Source organism: Diabrotica undecimpunctata, chromosome 5 (assembly GCF_040954645.1).
Source record: "Diabrotica undecimpunctata isolate CICGRU chromosome 5, icDiaUnde3, whole genome shotgun sequence".
In the NCBI taxonomy this organism is placed as follows: domain Eukaryota; kingdom Metazoa; phylum Arthropoda; class Insecta; order Coleoptera; family Chrysomelidae; genus Diabrotica; species Diabrotica undecimpunctata.
This window is the reverse complement of record NC_092807.1, coordinates 24,947,809-24,959,687: the sequence shown is the minus strand read 5'-3', so window position 1 is coordinate 24,959,687 and position 11,879 is coordinate 24,947,809. Positions and strand designations below refer to the sequence as shown.

The following is an 11,879-nucleotide window of genomic DNA, read 5'->3' as shown; positions in this document are numbered from 1 at the left end:
CCTCTATCAGCTACATCAAAGTGTGCATCAAATTATAATTTCTTATATTTAAAAGTACCCAGTTGTAAATTTTTATGCATAAATCTTTACAAACAAAAGTTATAGCGAAAAGTAGAATTTTAAATTTGCTCTTTAACACCCTGTATCTCTCTTAATATCAACATTTGATTAAAGCAATTTGGCTTAAATCGTAATATTTTAAAGTGTAGAATTTACGGTTTTCGTTTGTACAATTACTTAAGGACCACCCTGTATACAAAACACTACTGGGGATGGTCCTCACATACGGGGCAGAACCATGGATTCTAACACAGAAGGATAAAAGACTTCTGGGAATATTCGAGCGTAAGATACCCCACAAAATATTTGGAGCTATAAACGATCAAGGGCAGTGGCGCAAAAGATTTAATTTCGAATTATACCAACTCTTTAATGAACCAGATGTCGTAAAGTTCATTAAAACACATCGACTTAGATGGGTCGGACACATAATACGAATGCCTGACAACATGATTGCTACATGATCTGTCCACAGAAGGCTTTTATTGTCTAGGATATGCTGACGATATAGCAATCGTTGTCACAAAGGAGGAAAGTATTTTTCTTAGGACGAAAACGACAAAAAAGATGTTACAGTGGAAGCCGGTAGGAAGGCGGAAAAAAGGAAGGCCCAGGGCGAGATGGTTGGATGACGTGGAAGACGACCTAAAAACCATGAATATAAGACAATGGAGGAGAAGGGCTCAAGAGAGATCTGAATGGAAGGACATAGCCAGACAGACAAAGACCCATCCAGGGTTTTGATGCCAAAGGAAGAAGAATTTGCGACGTTAACGTGTTTTTATTTTTTATCCACTAGAATCTAATAATCTTAAGTTCACATTCTTTTGTTTAAAAATTAACAAAATAGTAATAAACTACTTAAAAATATTGGCGTGTGGTTTTATTTATTTCTAAGATCGTAACAAGCGGTTTGGTAACGTTAATTAACTTTTCGTTAATTAAGTTACTTGTGTGACATCGTTTGTTTTTCCCCTACCCTTAAATATAACAGTGTTCCTGATTTATATGAATTCGTTATCCAATATACTACTACTATGTTGTATCTTTATTTTGATGACACTGGTCTTCTGTATGCCAATAAGGATCCCAGAAAATTAGAAACTGATACAAAAAAGAAGATGTAGATGACCATAGGAAGAAGCAGTTGAACTTAATTGGAACTGGAAAATTTAAACTTAATAAAAAGATTATAAACGATTTATTTGGGAATATTATTACAGATATATAATAAAATAGCTCCCGTAGTGAGAACTGTTAAATTTATGTCTTTATCTTCGCAAAATTGTTATTATTCTCTAATAAATTCACATCTGTCTTACTTACGAGGTAATATCAATCACAAACAGCCTCATTCTCTTATAGTGTTACAGAACAGATCTATTAAATGTTAACTGCCAAGCCTTCTTCCAAGAAGAATACTAACATTTAATTAATGTGTACTACACAAATTTGTTTATAGCCCAGTCTGGTTATGCAAAAATCATTGATTTCAAGCCAAAATTTTTCGCAGATAACTGAAGCTTTTAAGACATAGGTGGGGATTACCAGATGACGAATAGATGAAAAAGTAGTCGCATTTTTACCTTACGTTTTTTTTTAAACAATAATTTATGGTCACAATTTGATTTTTTGTCTGTAACATTTTTCCCTTGTATTTTACATAAACAATATTTATATCATTTTTTATATCAAGCATATCTTTATTTTCCCGTTTTTTGTTTTAAATTAAAATTGATAAATAATTTACGGAGATATTTGCAAAAGAGCAGTTTTTTGCACTAATTTATAAATTTTATTAATTTTAAATAACAAAATAAAATGTTATTAATACATTTGAACATCGAGGAATTACCATCTTTTAAATTTGTGCGAAATTTCTCCCCGATCGGTCAAATAGTTTAAAAGTTATTTAATTTATTTATCCCTGGGGCTAAATATTTAAACTATTGAACTTGCTCTATTAATGATGCTAGACACATTGAGCAAATTTCATAGGAATCTTTAAGACTTAAACTATCTCTTATAACTTATTATTACGTTAAATGTATATTACGTTTTCATCGAAATTATTTACAAAATAAACGTTTGAAAAAGGGGTATGTTTTTTACTTATAAACAATTGTAATAACTTCTATATTTTTCAAGCTACAGACTTGTACGTAAAACCATTGGATAGCTGGTAAAAAAATGCACATTAAAAAAACATAATTTCTCGATAAATGTCGTTTTTTTTAACATTTTATTTTGTTAATAAAAAAAATTAATAAAATTTATAAATCAGTGTAAAAAAACTGAGCTTTTGCAAATATCTCCGTAAATTATTTATCAATTTTAATTTAAAAAACGGGAAAATAAAGATATTGTTGATATAAAAAAATTATATAAATATTGTTTATGTAAAATATAAGGAAAAAAACTTATAGACAAAAAATCAAATTGTGACCATAAATTATTGTTTAAAAAACAACGCAAGGTAAAAATACGAGTACCTTTTCGTCTAATCGTCATCTAGTAACCCCCACCTATGTCTTAAAAGCTTCAGATATCTGCGAAACATTTTTCGACCTTTTTTTTTTAACCAGACTGCGCTATTATTAATTCATAAAAGTAAGTGTTAAGGGTTAGCAAGAGAAAAGAAAAAAATAGACGAACCTAGTGATAGAACACGAAGCCCTAAGAGTTGTAGATATAAGTATGGAAAATATTAAAGTGATAAACACACAAAACTCCCGATACGCACAAATAGCGACATGACGAAGAAGAAAATTTGGAACAATAAATAATTAGTGCTAAAAATGGCACTAACGACAAGGAAACAGATGGGACATTTAAAGGCTCGATTTACCGTTTTGGATCAGGCACTGATCCAAAACAAATTGCAGACACTGGAAGAAGAAGAAACATCAACGCCAGAATTGACCATAGACCAGAAATGGCAAAATATAACGAACACCATAGAAAGTGCCGCAGCTGAAACTATAGGAAAAGAAAGGAATAACAAGAAGAAAAACCAGTGGTTTGACCATGAGTGCGAACAAAGCTTGCATCAGAAAGCAATCAAGAGGCTAGAGTTACTAACACGCCCTATAGATGAGAACAGGGAAGACTACAACAGAGTAGGAATTCAAACGAGAAGACTTTTGAAAAGAAAAAAGAAACAGTACCTATACAGCGTTCCACGTTAAGAAAATAACATTAGGCTTATGGAGATCAGTGTTGTCAAAACTCTCAGGCATGCGGTTTACTAGATTGTCGATATATTTTTCGAATTTCCATTTTCAATTAACATTTAACTGTAAAGTCAGAATAACAACTGAAGAACCACAAAACCTTATTATCATTATGTAGTCTCAGAGCACGACATAAAATCGCTGACATACGTACACCGTATTATTTTAAGTTGCAATTAGTAATTAGATATATGCACTCCGCGCGGTCCGTTTATTTGCTTTTAAATCTTTAATAGCCGGCAAAGTACATGATTTAACTAAGCAATATTTTCTACTGATTTCTATGATTCATGGTATATGATATTCTTACTGAAAAACAAATAAACTATCGTTACTATAATTAAAATAAGATAAAATAAAATTATCTTTTGTAAATAGTATTTATTTAATTAAAATCATTTTCCCTACTTTTCATCTCTTGTTTCGAATGGACACTTTTGGTCAATTACGTTAAAAAACATTAATTTAATTCATGTCTGTGAAAACGAAAATACAAATAATACAACCCTGAATCGCGCTTGTGTTCATCGTGGCATCGCTGCGCTTCTATCGTCCATAAGAAATACATGGCCTTATCTCCGCAATGTTATTTTCTTAACGTAAAACGCTCTATAGAAGCGGGAATACAGCAACTGGAGGAGGAACATAGAACCGGTCAGTCTAGACAGTTTTATAAGGACCTAAAAACAATGAAGGGCAACACAAGCAACAGCCCAAGATTTATAAAAGAAGATGCAGGACAATTGCTCACCGTTACGAGGAGATAAGCCGCCAATGGAGAAAGTATTTTGAGCAACTCTTAAATACAGAAAACCCCACAACGACAGTTAAATACAGAAAACCCCACAACGACAGGGCAACAAAGATAGTACCAGTTAGCCGAACCTGAAATACCAAGGCCCACACTAGCTGAAGTAAAGACCGCAATTTCGTCCCTAAAAAACCATAAAGCCCCAGGCCCAGACAGCATACAGGCAGAACTACTAAAAAAAGGGGGAGAAAAGCTCCACCCTTGAGATATATCATCTTATAAGAGAAGTCTGGAAAAGAGAAGAAATACCGAAACACTGGCATGAAAGCCATATAGTACCTATCCACAAGAAGGGAGACAAACAAATATGTCGGAACTATAGAGGAATATCGTTAATCAATACAACGTACAAAATTATATCCATAATACTGCCTAGAAGGCTAACTCCATACGCAGGGGAAATAATAGGCGATTACCAAAGCGGATTCAGACCGGGAAGGTCGACCATAGACTAGATATTCGTCCTACGCCAGCTGTTGGAAAAAAACTGGGAATTCAACCGCGATTTACCAAATCTTCGTCGACTTTAAACAAGCTTACGATTCTGTTAGCAGAGAAGCATTGAGATCTAAGCGAGAGAGAGAGAGAGAGAGAGAGAGAGAGAGAGAAGCATTGAGATCTGAGCGAGACCAAGGTAGAAATGGGAGTACCTGGAAAGCTAGTACGATTAGCACAGGTGAGCAGAGAGAACGCTTCCGCACGGATCAGAATTGGCAGCACCACGTCGGAGGAATTCCTCATTGACACCGGGCTTAGACAAGACCTCTCGTCCCCTGCTATTTAATTTTGCACTGGAACATGCGGTAAGGAAAACTCAACCACAGCTGACAAACGGATTTGCCGCCCAAGGATCAAAAATACTATTGGCTTTTGCGGATGACGTGGACACAATTGCACAATCCACCAGAGATGCAAAAGAAGTTTTCACCCTATTCGAAAACAGTCAATTCAATCAATGAACTTTGAAGTCATCAAAGAATTCAAGTATCTGGGAGCGATCATAACATCTGAAAATAAATATGAAAAGGACGTGGCAGCCAGGATCATTGCAGGAAACAGCAATTACTCATTAAAATACCAGCATTAAATGGCATATTACAACACCAGCAAAAATAAGAGTGTACAAGACAATAATTCATCCCACAATAACGTATGGAAGCGAGGCATGGACTCTGAACCAGCGGGAAACGACAAAATCACTGGTACTGGAAAGAAAGATACTGCGGACTATCTATGGGCCTTACAGAGAAGAGACAACAGGAGAATGGAGAAGGAGGAACTCCAGACAGTATATGGAGATGAAAACATAGTGCGCTACATTAAAGCAAACCGAATAAGATGGGCGGGCCACGTACTAAGATCGAGTGACGAAAGACTCCTGAACGCCACATTCTGGGAAAGGCCCAATGGCAGAATATCAGTTGGTCGTCCAAGAAAGAGATGGAAGGACACAGTAGCCAGTGATCTACGCAAAATGGGAATACAGCAATGGGAAATAGCTGCTCAGGACCGACAACAATGGAGGTAAATAGTTAACGCCGCCAAGACTCACATAGAGTTGTAGAGCCAAATGATGATGATGATGATGATAAAAATGGCAAATTATTTAAGACTTTTTATTTTATCATATATCTATCGCTATTCTTAGTACCTACCACTATTGGGAATGCTTAATTTTCTCATAAATGACGAATTTTTGTAATTAATTTAAAATGCAAAATAAGAAATAATTATGTATTTAAAGTAAAATAATCCTTACTACTAAAAAATAATAATACTCTTCTATTCGACTAGCACTATTTTCTTCATATTAAACAAACTGATTCAGCATAGCCAAGTTCGTTACCCAAGGCAAGTAGGTCTACGATGTAAAAATCCTGATTTGACATTTTCTAACAAATTAGTTAATATTCTCCACTTAACAAAATATTAACACTAAACAGTCAAATATATCTCCGAACTGAACCAGTTGTACCTTTAATAAAATTGTTACTTCGATGTAGTATTACTTTTGTTTACGATCGGACTAAGCATCCTTCTTAACAATTTCGATAAGCTCGTTTACCGATTTACTTAATAATTCTAAGTTTTCTACGGGTCCAAAGGATTTTTCCTTTTTCTTTTCGTCTGAACTATTTTTATCACAAGAAGTACTTTGAGTTTCAGTATCACTATCACTTTTACTTTTGTTTAGGTTGGCTGATTCGCCAGAAGAGCTTTCGTCCCTTGATGAACCGGGGCTTATTTCTTCTTTTGAGTCACTTTTGCTTGCAGCTTCATCACATTTATCTAAAAACGAAAATAAGTTTAAAAAAAAAATAGGACAATTATATCAAATAAAATATATATGAGCCCCTTCCCATATCAGTTGGCCCACCTATGGGACTTGCAGTTTTACCATAAACAAATTATACTCTACATGATTTTATAAGTTCCCATTTTAATAATTAATATGGCATATTTATTAATTTTTATTAAAAACATTACCCTTATGATTTTTTATTTATTTTCAACAATAAAAAATTTTTTCACCAAACCCTGACTATGCATTCACTTAAAACGTCAACATACGTTGATTTTTTCATAATTACGTTAAATCCAGAGGTAGCTACGGAAAAATGACACCAAAACAATAATATTGTCAGTTAATGTCAAATGTATTTTGTAGTATTGTAAAGCTTAAGCTTTAGTGTAAGAAATACAGTCAGAAGATACAAAACTACAGGTTCGGTCGTCACAAAACCTAGAGATGTACGAAAAAGTAAAATAACCGAAGCAGATCGAAAGCCATTAAGACGCATTATAGTGAAAAATCGACGAGCAGATTATTCGCTCCGTGCGTGACTGACGCGACACCTACCACCTTCATCTGACAGTTTTGGACCTACCAACTTTCAGGTTAAACATATGACATGTTTGACATTGTTAAATACAGGCGAAAATGACAATTATTAATAATTAACTTTTTAATTATATTTTTTCAGTTTATGTACAATATAAATGTAGTATTAAAAACTGGGTTTCTCAAAATTCATCATAATATATCTTTTTAACCGCAAACGGAAAAGAAAGGGAAAAGTCTAGTACTGACAAATCAAGTTTTTCACGTGAAAGAGCATATAATTAAAAACAGTAATAGTAAAAGTTATGATATAAAAGCTAAAGTCATCAGGCACTCTGCAGTTAGCTTGAAGCCTTATAAAATATCATTTAAGGTAAATTATTTAAATATTTCCTATGTTAATTGCATAAAAACGATGTTATGTGATATTTACTTTTTCATATTAATAGCACGGATCCATCCTTTTCTTTTCTCTAATTTATATGTAATCTTTGGGAACCTATAAAAACTACACTTACGAGTTAGGCATATTATGGAGTGAAGTTAATGGAAGACACGTTTCTAGATCAACATTTCACTGACAGGCCCACAAATTAGGATTTGGTACTTACAAAGTAAGTTTTATAGTTGAAAAAATTAGTACAAATTGTTTTTAATAAATTCCATTTTATTTTAGGCTAAGAAAGCCACTTTTAACATTACAATAAAAGAAAAATAGACCCAGATGGTCAAAAGAGCATAAAGATTGGACTCAGTCGCAATGGGATTCAATACAATGGAGTGATGAGTCCAGATTTGAAGTGTGTGTTGGAGACAGTAAACTTTCACATTTTTTTTAATATTACATATTCTATGCGTTTTTTAAATTTATTATTATTCTGTTTAATCAATAGTTTTCATTACGTTATAAAATATTTTCTATAATTAGGAAATTCAAAAATGTTACCAGATGCATTAAAACTTCTAAAATTTATGCTGCGCTGATATTTTTGTGCTCTAAAATTTAATTTTCTTATCAATCTAACGTTGGGCCAACTGATATGGGAAGGGGCTCGTAATAAAGTATGTGTTGTACCAACTAAGAAAGCCGTTAGGCAATATTTCGGGAATGGATGATAGCACGGGCTCGACATAACAAATTTATAGCAAAAGTGGCTTCGACAAAAACTTGAAAATTATTTGCAGAGTTGTAGGTTCACCGCTATTATCATAATAATCAAATACTCTTGAAATCTGACAATAAAAACGTAGGAATAAAAAGAATAGTTCTTATAATTAAAAAAGTTCATATCAGTTAGATCTGCTAATAATGTTGGTACCAAGAGCATTTATCAAATAAATATAAAGTCTAATACAACAACAAAAAACCAAGTTACAAATATATCAACTTACCTTTAGGTATATCAAGTTTATTCATTTCCAATTTAATTTTACTCTGTAATTGTTTTAGGGTAGTGAGCAGTAACGGCGGAGGGACAGCTTCTGGACTATTATATACCAATATTAACGCCCTAATATCGCCAGCTAATCGTTTGGCCATTTTTAAAATGTTCAAAGATCCTATTTGTTCGCTAAGAGATACTACCATGTTGTCTATCATTGTCAGAGTTTGTTCGGAGAGTACATGGGCGGATACCTAAATAATAAATAAATTATTTATCTATAATATAATAAATATTATACATGATAAAACAATGAAATTAAATATAGTTGAATAAAAAACCTTTTAAATTTTTTGTAATTGCTTGCTGGCGTTCATGAAGATATAACAATCGAACTTTTGTAGACAATCATTGCAAAAAGCAAAACACAATTTTAGTAACACTAAATACAGTTTTACAATACACTACAATAAAAATTGCATTATTAAACAAGGAAAATGCATTTTCCAAAGTGCATTTCGAAGTGATGAAAAATGATAAATTTGTAATTCGGAAATAATTAACGGTGTAGCATTTTCATTTCACCCCGTATATAATAAAACACCGAAAAAGATTCTCAATCTTGCGTCTCTGATATTGATAATGTTAACATTTTTAGTCTGTTTATAATAACACAAATTGCTCTTTCTTTTGATACTTATTCCGCATATTAGATATTTATGCTGGAAATAAACAAGCATATTTCCGCTGATGCGGGCAAGAGACTGATTTTTGGAGAATGATATCACTCCTGGATGAACTGGCTGCGAAAGGAGTCGATTTCATTGTTGAAGTCATGAAGAATTTTCTCATCGGGAATCCGAATTTGTGTAGCAGTCGAGAGTGAAAAGAACAACTTAGGGTCTGAACGGCAAAACGTAGTTCTCGTAGAGTGTTTTAAAAACCGACAAGTTTTCACTTAATTCCATGAGTTTGATAAGAAGTGAGTGAGTTGGTTAATCAGCGGTTTGTTGGATGCCGTATTCCGTGTCACGGGATTTGATAACAGCGTTTCTAAAGGGCTAAGTGAGTCTACATGGTTTTGAGTGAAAAATAAGCAGCCGAGTTTTGAAGAATCATATAGTTATCATCCAGGATAACCTGAGGCCCAGTTTTGGTGTTCGTTAGCCTCCCATTGGTCAGATCCAGATCGTTTGAAGTTTGTGTGGAACGGTGTTTTTTGTATCCAATTCCAAGGTAACAAACTTTTTAATAATTGAAAAGGAAATAGTTTAGGAATCTTCTTCTGTAGTATTGTTCTGAAGCTATTTTCTTGTGGCATGTTAAAGTAATTACTATATAAATAGGAATAAGCCACAATTAAAAGTTAAAGTACGTTTATTGACGTTTCAATTTCCACTTCGGTTCGTTCTCGAAATACAAACATTAGTAAATTAAACAAATTTTGTTTTTTTGTTACTTAGTGAAAAATTCTTCTAATAATTTAATTTTATGTGACTCATTTATATTGACAATTCAGACATACATTATACATTTTAAAGTAGACGACTTTAAAATGATATTACCAATATTGTTGAGTTGCGTTCCTGGGACGACTTTACTTGTAAGATAGTTCATCCGTCAGACAAAATCATAGCATGTAATTCGTCTTTAAAAAGACAAACACATGCCGTGATGACAGTAAGAATCTCCTGTTAGTGATTCCATAGTAAATTATGAGGGAAAACCCAGGAAAAAACCTTATAATACTATCCCGACATGGACTAAGTATTTGGTATAAACACCAAATTCTGATTTTATATGTTTGTTATTTAAAAAACATAAATGATGTATCCTCTATATGTTACCTACTTACTAATACTGGTATTTTCCTTTTAATAACTTCCTCTTTTAATATGGGTAACCAGATCCTACTACATTCTGCCGAGGAATTTGCGACACAATTGGTCTCATTTAGCATAATTTTTTGCTTCTTTGATTTTTCTCTTTTTACCATCCGTTTCTTTTAGGACTATATTTTAAATTTTAAATCGTAATTACTTCTTCTGTAGTGTTGCCCAGTCCATCACTGTACGTATTTTTTTGATTTCTTTTTCCTAGTTAGTTTCTCCCAGTCCCTCAAATAAAGGAATTCTTATCCACGCCTCAACTCTACAACCAAAACACGAATAGCCGTTCGCAAAAGTTTCAATTTATTTGCTTACCCTATCTCCAAGCCCAGTAATAGTTCAGTCCCCCCTTTCAACCCCCAATAAGCAAAATTATAAATTGTTACAACGGAAATGAGTTCAATGTTACTACTCAGGAGTTTTTAGAAACATTGAACACAAATATCATGACGGCGATGGTCTTCAAGGTACCTGTTGCACCTGGGAACCGTCTCCTAGAGTTTTGTGAAAATAAGATACAAAATCAATGCAAATTCGATATTCGAGAGTTTTTGGGATCGCTGCTCTCGAATATCATGACGGTGATGGTCTCCGATGCACTTGGTGCCCAAGATGAGCCTGGTTTCATGGAGTTTTGTGGAAATTTGATCCAGGAGCAAAGGTCGTACTGGGCACCAGATACTTCGCATATTAAAGTTGACACGATACTAGTATTCAGCGACTCCAAAGACTACCGAATTATGAGTTTGCACTGATTTTGTATCGAATTTCCACAAAACCCTAGGAGACTATACCTGTCCTGGCCACCAGGTGACTTGCACACTAAGCAGACGTGGCCCAGGTGCACCGGGTGTCTGGAGAACATCGCCATCACGATGTTCATGTTTAGTGAGACCAAAAACCCCCGAGTAGTAATACTGAACACATTTCCGTCAATTATTTCTGATTTACAAATTTATCATTTTTCATCACTTCGAAGTGCACTTTGGAAAATGCACATATAATCATCGATGCAAGACACTGCTCTAACTTATTAGATGTTAGGTCGTTTAGAGGAGCAAACATAGATAGTGATCACTATTTAGTTGAATCACGATTTAAAGAGAGAATATCCAATTTAAAAAAGGAGATCGGGAAAAGGAGAGAAAAATCGACATTAATAAACTAAAAGATCCCGACATTGCAAATGTATACAGACAGCAAATAGAAGATCAAATAAGGACAGAAAACTTAGAAGAAGAAGAAGAATAAGAAGACATTAATCAACTATGGGCAAATATACGAGATATTGTTTTACAGAAATCGATTGAAATATTGGGCAAAACCAAGTCAGAAAAAGTCATGAGTGCGTAATTGACACAAATAGAAAGAACGCAGCATATCAAAAAACCATCGAGGCAGGTTTTACACGGAGAAAAAAAGAAGAGTATAGACGTCTTAGAAGAGAGGAAAAACGTATCCATCGACGTAAGAAGAGGGAATACGAACAGGACATTCTCAGTGAGATACAAAGTTTATTCGATAAAAATGAAACGAGGAAATACTAGAAATCCTTAAAAACTAGCCGTCGAGAATTTAAACAACGATTAAAAATTTGTAAAGACACTAACGGTGAAATTCTACGTGATAAAAACTCAGTTCTTAACAGATGGGCACAACATT

At 33.7% G+C, this 11,879-nt stretch overlaps 1 protein-coding gene across 2 annotated transcripts in view; it reads right to left on the bottom strand.

Moving 5' to 3' along the window:
- Positions 1–452: 452 nt before the first annotated feature.
- Positions 453–11,879, bottom strand: part of puf (ubiquitinyl hydrolase 1 puf) — a 129,554-nt gene continuing 118,127 nt past the window's right edge. For both annotated transcript variants that reach the window (XM_072531762.1, XM_072531763.1), the window contains exons 39-40: positions 8,339–8,582; positions 453–6,393 (exon numbers count right to left, since the gene is read on the bottom strand). In XM_072531762.1, the coding sequence (XP_072387863.1) occupies positions 6,131–6,393; positions 8,339–8,582 (507 nt within the window). In that variant the 3' untranslated portion in view covers positions 453–6,130. The remainder of the gene's footprint in view (positions 6,394–8,338; positions 8,583–11,879) is intronic.